An 8,227-nucleotide genomic window follows, 5' to 3' on the forward strand; every position below is an offset into this window, starting at 1 on the left:
TCTCTGCAGAGCCTGTTTCCAGGTGCACACACCTAAGGCGTGTGAGGGCCAAGCAGCTGGAATGAGACAAGAAAAAGATTTATTTCAAGATGAAATAATTTAAGTTTTATTACCACCCAACAGATTGAGTGGTGCATATATATGATTCATAAATAATTATATACATATTGAGGGGTACATGCCCAATGAGAATTTACTCTTAGGTGCAGGATTTAAAAAAAGACTCCACTGCTTTTATTATTTGAGCCCCCCCCCAAAGCCCCTCTTATTATTATCACTTGGTGGTGGTGGTTACTGACTATCGAGTTGATTTCGACTCACGGTGACCCCACCTGATAAAGTAGAACTGCCCCACAGGTCCGGTGGCTCTGTAGGATACGCACTGGACTTCAACCCACAAGGTTGGCGATTTGAGTCCACCAGTTGCTCCTTGCAAGAAAGATGAGGCTTTTTGTTCTGGCAAAAATCTAAAGCCCCAGAAATCTTATAGAGTCAGAACCGACTCAACAGCACTTAACAACAATCTTTACTGGACCGTATCCGTTTCTGGGTGAGTTTAAACCTCCAACCTTTTGGTTAGCAACTGAGTGCTTAACCTCTGTGCCACCAGAGCACGTTTACCATTACTACAAAGGGGCATAAAACAGTGGTCAAATCCAGCTGCCAACTCAACTCCAACTCTTGGCGACCCCAAATATGTCAGAGGAGAACTGTGCTCCAAAGGGTCTTCAATGGCTGATTTTTTCAGAAGCAGATGGCCAGGCCTTTCTTGTGAGGTACCTCTGGAACTGCCAACTTTTCAGTTTGGGCCTGAGCATGTTAATCGTTTGCACCATTTGGGGACTCCACAGAGGGGCTCAGTGGGCAAGCTAATGTAGGCTCCAGAGTCTGACAGCCTGGGCTCAGATCCCTGCTCTGCTGCTTCCAAAACTCTCTGATCTTGAACCAGTAACTGTAGCATTCTGGCCTCAGCTTCCTCATCTATAAAATGGGAATAATAGCAGCTTTCACCTGGGAAACATGAGGGAAGGGATAAAGCAGTGAATCAATGCAGAGTGGTGCGAGCAAGCCTGTTCACAGGAAGTGCTAAGTATGGTGGTGGTGGTGATGTGCCGTGGAGTCAGTTCTGATTCATAGCGACCCTGTACAGGGTTTCCTAGGCTGTAAATCTTTATGGGAGCAGAAAGCCTCATCTTTCTCCCATGGACCAGCTGGTAGTTTCGAACTGCAACCTTGAGGTTAGCAGCCCAATTCCTAACCACTACGCTACCAAAGCTATGATTATTGGTTAACCACCTTTGCACGTGGGGGACAGGTGCAGAGAGCTAAGGTAATGAGGTAACAGTTCATTAGGAATGGGCCTGGGATCCAGAGTCGCTGTTCCTCACAGCCACGCTTCAGAAAGGCAGCTGTCCTCTCTAAGGAAGGAAGGAGTCACATTCTTCCTCCCTTTGAGGAAGATCATAGCCGCTCCACCTTCTACAAAGGCTTCTTGTTGTAAAGTGCTGTGGAGTCGATTCCGACTCATAGAGACCCAGTATAGGGCTTCTGAGGAGCAGATGGTGGGTTTGAACTGCCGACCTTGTGATTCGCAGTCCAGTGCTGACCCTACAGCGCCACACCAGATGAGAGCTAAAGGTTCTGAAGTAGCGTTCACCCTGAGCATACTGCTCCACCTGGCCACTGGACGCAGGACAGACGCCCTCTAGTGGCCAAAATAATCCCAGCAGTCAAAGGTTCTGTTAGGTCACTGTGTGCTAGACACTGAGGGCACTCAGTGAACCTGGAGGAGACTGAGGTGCTGGCCAAGGCCCACCTAACTATTAAGGGGCACAGCATGGACTTGAATCCCAGCAGTTCACGCTAGAATCCACACTCCTTCCCTGACATGTGCCGGCTGTGCTGTGGATCTGTGGGACACGGATGTGGATAGGTTTCTTCCTCCAGGTCCTGGGTGGCTTTGGCAGGAGTAGGGCGGGGCTCTACTGCACGACTTGGACTCCTGGTCCTGTCCACCAAGTGCCAGTTGTTGTTGTCGTTAAGTGCCATTGAACCGATTCCAACCCATAGCGATACTGTATAGGGTTCCCGAGGAGCAGCTGAGGAGCTTGAACCGCCGACCTTGCAGTTCAAATGGCTTTTCAGTCTAGCGCATTAACCCACAGCGCCACACCAAGCACCCCCAATTCCCAGGATCCAGGATGCACTCACACGTATCCATCGCCCACGAGGGGCAGGGCTCTATTCATCTGAGACTCTCAGGCATGGTAAGCCAGCCCTCTCTCAAGTGGATGTATTTATCAGTTAAGTTTCTTCCCCACTGCCCAATCAAAGGCTTCCCCACACCCAGTAAGGCCCTCAAAAGGCTGCTCCCAGTGACTGAGGGCTCCCCCCAGCCTCAACTGCCTTCTGCTAGGCTCCGGAGGGCTGGGTTAGGGTACTCGGGGTTCTCGATGACCCCGGGGCCAAACTTGAGCTCCAGGAAGCGGCGGTAGTTGTTGGGTGCCTGGGCCACGAAGCCAGCAAAGGGCAGGCGCACAAGGGGCTGCAGAAAGTGTTCGGGGAACTCGACGTCCTGCCTGTGATCCAGCCACGTGTCCTTGGTCATGACCCCGTTGCGTGGGTAGAAGGGCCACAGGTCTACGTGTAGGTGGTTGCTCTCGCTATACTGCACACGGAAGAAGTCGCCTTCCACCGCTTTCTCCCACACGAAGCCCTTCTCGTCCACCACGGAGCCTGCTTCGGCCCCGCGCAGCTGCTCGCAGTTGCCCACGTCCTCCAGGTAGATGCCCAGATCAACATCATAGTCCCAGGGGATGATGTCGCCGTGACGGGCAGCGCCCAGCAGCGAACCACCTTCCAGCCAGTAGCGCACACCAGCTGCCTCCAGGACGCCCACCACGTAGTGGGCGGTCTCCCGCAGTGCTCGCAGGCAGCACGGGGGCGTCCAGCGGTCCTCATACAGGTAGGCCGGCGTGTCACCCACCACCGTCCCAAAGCACCTCGTACTCTCCTTGCTGCAGCCGAACCACTCGGCTCGCCCACCCTCCCAGGTCACTAGGCGAATGCCCAGTGTCCGCAGCAGTGTCGTGCGTCGCGCACGCCCTTCACGCTCTGCTTTCCAGCGTGCATGCGCCGTGCTGAGCGGGGGCTGATGTGCAACAGCAAAGGGGCGCTGCTCCAGCAACCACACCTGCCAGCCGCGGAGTGCAGTCTGCAGGTAGAGGCTGGTGGCCAGCGGCCGTGCCAGGGGCGCTGAAAGGTTGAAGAGGTCACGAGTGCGTAGCAGCACCACAGCGTCCCCGTCCAGGGCGTCGCAGCGAGGTGGAGAAGGGGCCGGGCCATAGCGGGCTGTCCACTCCCTCAGGCTGACGTTCAGAGCCAGGCACCGCGTGGGGTTGGCAGTGGCGACCGGAGAGGCCACCAGGCGAGCACCTCCTGCCCGGAGCGCCTCTACCATTCGCTCCAGCTGGCCAGGTACCTCGGCCCTCGTTCCATCAGGCACCAGGGCCACAAACTCTGTGGTCACGTAGGTCTCTGGGCGCGAGGCCGCGGCAGGCCGGTCCAGGGCGGGCTGGAGCAATGCCAAGCGGACGTTGGGTAGGCGGGGCAGGGACAGTGGTGGGTAGGGAAGTGTGTCGGCTGCCACCACCACGGGCTGGGCTGGATCCTGCTGAAGGAAGGAGTCCACCAGCTCAGGGACAGCGTTGTCAAAGGCCTCGAATTCTCGCACCAGGATGGTGACTTGGGGGCTGGCAGCTGACCCACGGTGGCCACCACGCGCCCGGGAGTTCCTTGGCTGGTGCAGCCACGAGACATAGAAAAAGACCAGGAGGTTGAGGATGATGGCAGCTGCCAAAGCAGCCTGGCAGCGGGTGAGTCGCATGGGGCTGGCCTCAGGCCCTAGCTGGGCCTTCCAGCATCCTGGAGAGAGGAGGGGAAAGAGAAGCGGGGGATAGGGCTGAAGCTGTTTGTCAGACTCCCTCTCACCCAAGCCTTACCTTCTCTCCCACCCCTTCCGCCTATTTGGTTTCAGCTATGACATCACTTCCTCCTGGGCCTTCTAGGGGGCGTTGTGGGCCCCCTCTGGAGTCCTTCTACCCCAGGCCCTCCCACTCTGGCTACAGATACTTATGGGTCTGTCAAGGCATCACGTGATCCATGAACCCAGACCCTGGGTCTGTCTTCAATCCAAGCCAGGTACACATTAAACTGAATGCATTGACTCAACCCCAAGTCAAGAGACACTACAAGACAGAGGAGAACTGTTTCCAAGGCTGTCAGTCTTTACCAGAGCAGACAGACTTAACAGTTTTCCTGAAGAACAACTGATGGGTTGGAACTGCTAAGCTTGCCATTAGTAGCTCAAAGCTTACCAGGGCTCCCAGAAGACACGGTGTTGTTGTTAAGTGCTGTAGAGTCAGTTTCCACTCAGAGCAAACCTGTATAGGGTTTCTGAGACTTTAAATCTTTTGTGGGACCAGAAAGCCTCACTTTTCTCCCTCCGAGTGGTTGGTGGGCTCAAACCACTGACCTTAAGGTTCACAGTCCAATGACTCTATGGAACCACTGTGCTCCCAGAGGTACACATTGTTGTTGTTATGTGCCGTGGAGTCGGTTCCAACCCATGGCGACCCTGTACAGGGTTTCCAAGGCTGTAAACCTTTATGGGAGCAGAAAGCATCATCTTTCTTCTGCGGAGCAACTGGTAGATTCCACCGGCTGACCTTAAGGTTCGCAGCCTGATTTGTACCCACTACGCTACCAGAGCTCCTTAGGTACTCAATACAACTGTTTTCAAATGATCCGCTTTCCCTTCTTGCTTGTTCAATTCCACTTTTCTCTCTGAGCCATCTCCTTGAGACACACTTCTCTTTATCTTTAGGTAAAGATAATCTGCACTGGTTTTGCATCTCTAGGGAACCCAGCCTAAGACAGAAGTGCTGTGGCCACTGGACTGCTAACCACAAGGTTGGCAGTTCGAGCTCACAGGCCAATCTATGGAAGAAAGATGAAGCCCCCTCCCCATCTTCCTTTCCTTGAACACCATGGCCACCTCCAGGACGAAGCTAAAACTGCACCCTTGAGCTGTAGCCACCAAACCCTTCGCCCATCAAAGGTCCCCATAGCCTGAACTATCCATCCGGTCATCTCCTTCATGACGGTCAGGCTTTTGGTTTTGCAAGAAAAGTCAGAAAAAAATCATTCTTTACAAATCAGCTCTCTCCCGATTTTAATTTTTGTCAACTAATTAAAATAAATAAACAAAAATCAAAACTGCGGTGTGAGCAACATCAAGAGGCTGTCAGGGGAAGCACATTTTCCTCCCCATTCATCAGGCAGACTGCCAGATGACCCCCAGATGGCACTGTCTCTCTGTCCCCACCTGGAATGGCATATTTGGCTGGTTTTCCAGGCAGGGCCATAACTCTGGGTTCTGTGTAGGTCCTCAGTTTCCACATGAAGGATTGTTATGATAGTGCAGTGGGTAAGCACTCAGCTGCTAGCTGAAAAGGTCGGCACTTAGAACTCACCAGCTGCTCTGAGGGAGAAAGTGAGGCAGTTGGCTTCTGTAAAGATTCATTGTTTCGGAAACCTTATGGGGCAGTTCTGCATTGCTGTATGCTATGGGTCCGAATAGCAGAGAACCAGCCAATCACCACATCTTTCTGCTTCTAAATCTCTCTGACTCCTCCTCCCTACCACCACAGCTCCCTCCTCACTCACTCTAGCGTCCCTCCAATCCCCACCTAGCCTCCTCCTGGTCTCCTGCCCCAGTCCTGTCTCAGCATAGTTCCCTTTCCTCATGGCACCAAGAGGGGTCTTCCTAAAGCACAAATCTGACCTATTCCTAGCCTACTGGGAACCTGCCATAGCTCCTAGTACTGTGAGGAGGAGGATCATAACATCCCGCAAAGCTGTGTGACCTGGCCCTTGCCCACCCACCGTTCCTGCTTCATCACCTGCTGTGGCCCCTCAAACTCTATGCCTTAGCCAGCCTCACCTTTTTTCCCTCTCTAATGTGTCAAAAATCCTCACCACTGGACCAATAAACAACATTCTTATCAACGGAGAAAAGGTTGAAGTTGTCAAGGACTTCATTCTTCTTGGATCAACTGTCAACACTCATGGAAGTGGCAGTCAAGAGATCAAATGACGTATTGCATTGGGCAAATCTGCTGCATAAGACCTTTTTAAAGTGTTGAAGAGCAGAGATGTCAGCTTGAGGACTAAGGTGCGTCTGACCCAAGCCATGGTATTTTCAGTAACGTCATATGCATGCGAAAGCTGGACAGTGAATAAGGAAGACTGTAGAAGAAATGATGCCTTTGAGTTATGGTGTTGGAGGAGAATATTGAAAGTGCCATGGATTGCCAAAAGAACCAATAGATGCGTTTTGGAAGAAGTGCAACCAGAGTGCTCCTTGGAGGCCAAGATGGCCAAACTTCATCTCTCATACTTTGGATATATTGTCAGGAGGGAGCAGTCGCTGGAGAGGAATATCATATTTGGTAAGGTGGAGGCTCAGAGGAAAAGAGGAAGACCCCCAACGAGATGGATTGGACAAGTGACAGCATCGATGGACTCAAGCATGGCAACAGTAGTGAGGCTGGCCCGGGATCAGGCAGTGTTTCGTTCTGCTGTGCATAAGGTCACTATGGGTCGGTTCCGACTCGATGGCACCTAACAACAACAATGTGTCTTGTGTCTGTTGTTATTGTTGTTAGGTGCCGTGGAGCCAGTCAGTTCTAACTCATAGCAAGCCTGCATAGGATTTCCAAGGTTGTAAATATTTACAGAGGCAGAAACCCTCATCTTTCTCCTAGAGAGTGGCTGGTGGGTTTGAACTGCCTATCTTGTGGTCAGCAGCTCAGTGCTAATCCTACAGCACCACCAGGGCTCCTGTCTTGTGTCTAGGCCTTTGCATATTCTGGTCCCTCTGGGAGAATCTCCCTTCCTACTCCCTTTTTCCCTACACCTCATCCTATGGAGAGTTACTGTAACTTCTCCAGGGCAGTTACTGTCTCAGGGTGGGTCTGTTCCCCTGATGGACTGTAAGACCTGGAAAGGCAGGGGCAGGGCTGTCCCAATCACCTTTGTGTCCCCAGAATACAGGCTGGGCACTGAAAACGCACTTAGTGAAAAACTGAAGGTCAAGGTCAGAGTTTCTGTGTGCTTCTAAAGCCACAGCAGGCTTTGTCCTTGGGGCCCATTCTGCCCTGTGCCTGGTCCCTGTCCCTGTCTCCCGGCCTCCCCTCTTTCTCTCTCCCACCCCTCCACTCATCCCAGTCCTGCTTGCTCACACATTAAGAACGAGAATTGTACTTTAAAAGCAGCTTTCTAATCTCTAAACAAACAAGCAAACAAGGACAAAAAGCCAGGTGCCATCAAGTTGATTCCAACTCATGGTGACCACGTGTGTGTCAGAGTAGAACTGCGTTTCACAGAGGATTCAATGGTTGTGATCTTCTGGAAAGAGATCACCAGGCATGTCTTCTGAGGTGCCTGTGGCTGGATTCGAACTGTCAACCTTTATGGTCAGTAGCCAAGTACTTAACCAGTTGATTCACATGGGGATACTGACAGAAGTCCTTCATGCTCAATATATGGATTCGCTGAAATCTCACAACATGCCAGGTCCAGTTCTAGGCACTGGGGAGAGTTCGGGGTTGATTTGTGTCCCCCCCAAAATATATATTGTAAATCCTTTGTGGTGCTGTAGGATAAGCACCGGACTGCTAATCTCAAGGCTGGTAGTTTAAACCCACCTACACAGGGTTGCTCTGAGATGACACTTAATGGCATACCTAGTGAACAGTAACTAAAGCACTTGGCTGCTCACTAAAAGGTCAGCTGTTCAGATCCACCAGCTGGGTTGAGGGAGTTTCAGATCACTCTGCTTCCAAAAAGATGACCGCCTTAGAAACCCTCCAAGGCAGGTCTCGTCTTTCCTATAGGGTCACGCGGGGACAGCGACTGTTCATTTGGTTTAAGACGCTGCAGTGACAGGAATGACCAGGTCAGCACCAGAGTTTGCTCTCACTGGCCTTATAGTTGAAAGAGTCCTGGTGGTGCAGGTGTTAAGCGCTCGGTGAAAGATTGGCAGTTCGAACCCACCAGCTGCTTCAAGGGAGAATGAGCTGGTAATCTGCATCCGTAGAGATGTATATATATAACCTTAGAAACCCTATGGGGCAATTGGACTCTGTCTTCTAGGGTAGGAAAT

General features: G+C 52.1%; 1 protein-coding gene across 1 annotated transcript; it reads right to left on the reverse strand.

Annotated features, from left to right (window-relative positions):
- Window positions 1–2,398: 2,398 nt before the first annotated feature.
- On the reverse strand, window positions 2,399–3,886 carry FKRP (fukutin related protein). The gene has a single exon (XM_006868438.1). The coding sequence runs from the start codon at window positions 3,884–3,886 to the stop codon at window positions 2,399–2,401; it is 1,488 nt and encodes a 495-aa protein (XP_006868500.1).
- Window positions 3,887–8,227: the final 4,341 nt, after the last annotated feature.

The sequence above is a fragment of the Chrysochloris asiatica genome, unplaced genomic scaffold (assembly GCF_000296735.1).
Source record: "Chrysochloris asiatica unplaced genomic scaffold, ChrAsi1.0 scaffold00116, whole genome shotgun sequence".
NCBI classification, from domain to species: domain Eukaryota; kingdom Metazoa; phylum Chordata; class Mammalia; order Afrosoricida; family Chrysochloridae; genus Chrysochloris; species Chrysochloris asiatica.

What these genes read in the sequence shown, in the direction of transcription:
- FKRP (XM_006868438.1), bottom strand. Translation starts at nt 3,886, where the DNA reads ATGCGACTCACCCGCTGCCAGGCTGCTTTGGCAGCTGCCATCATCCTC.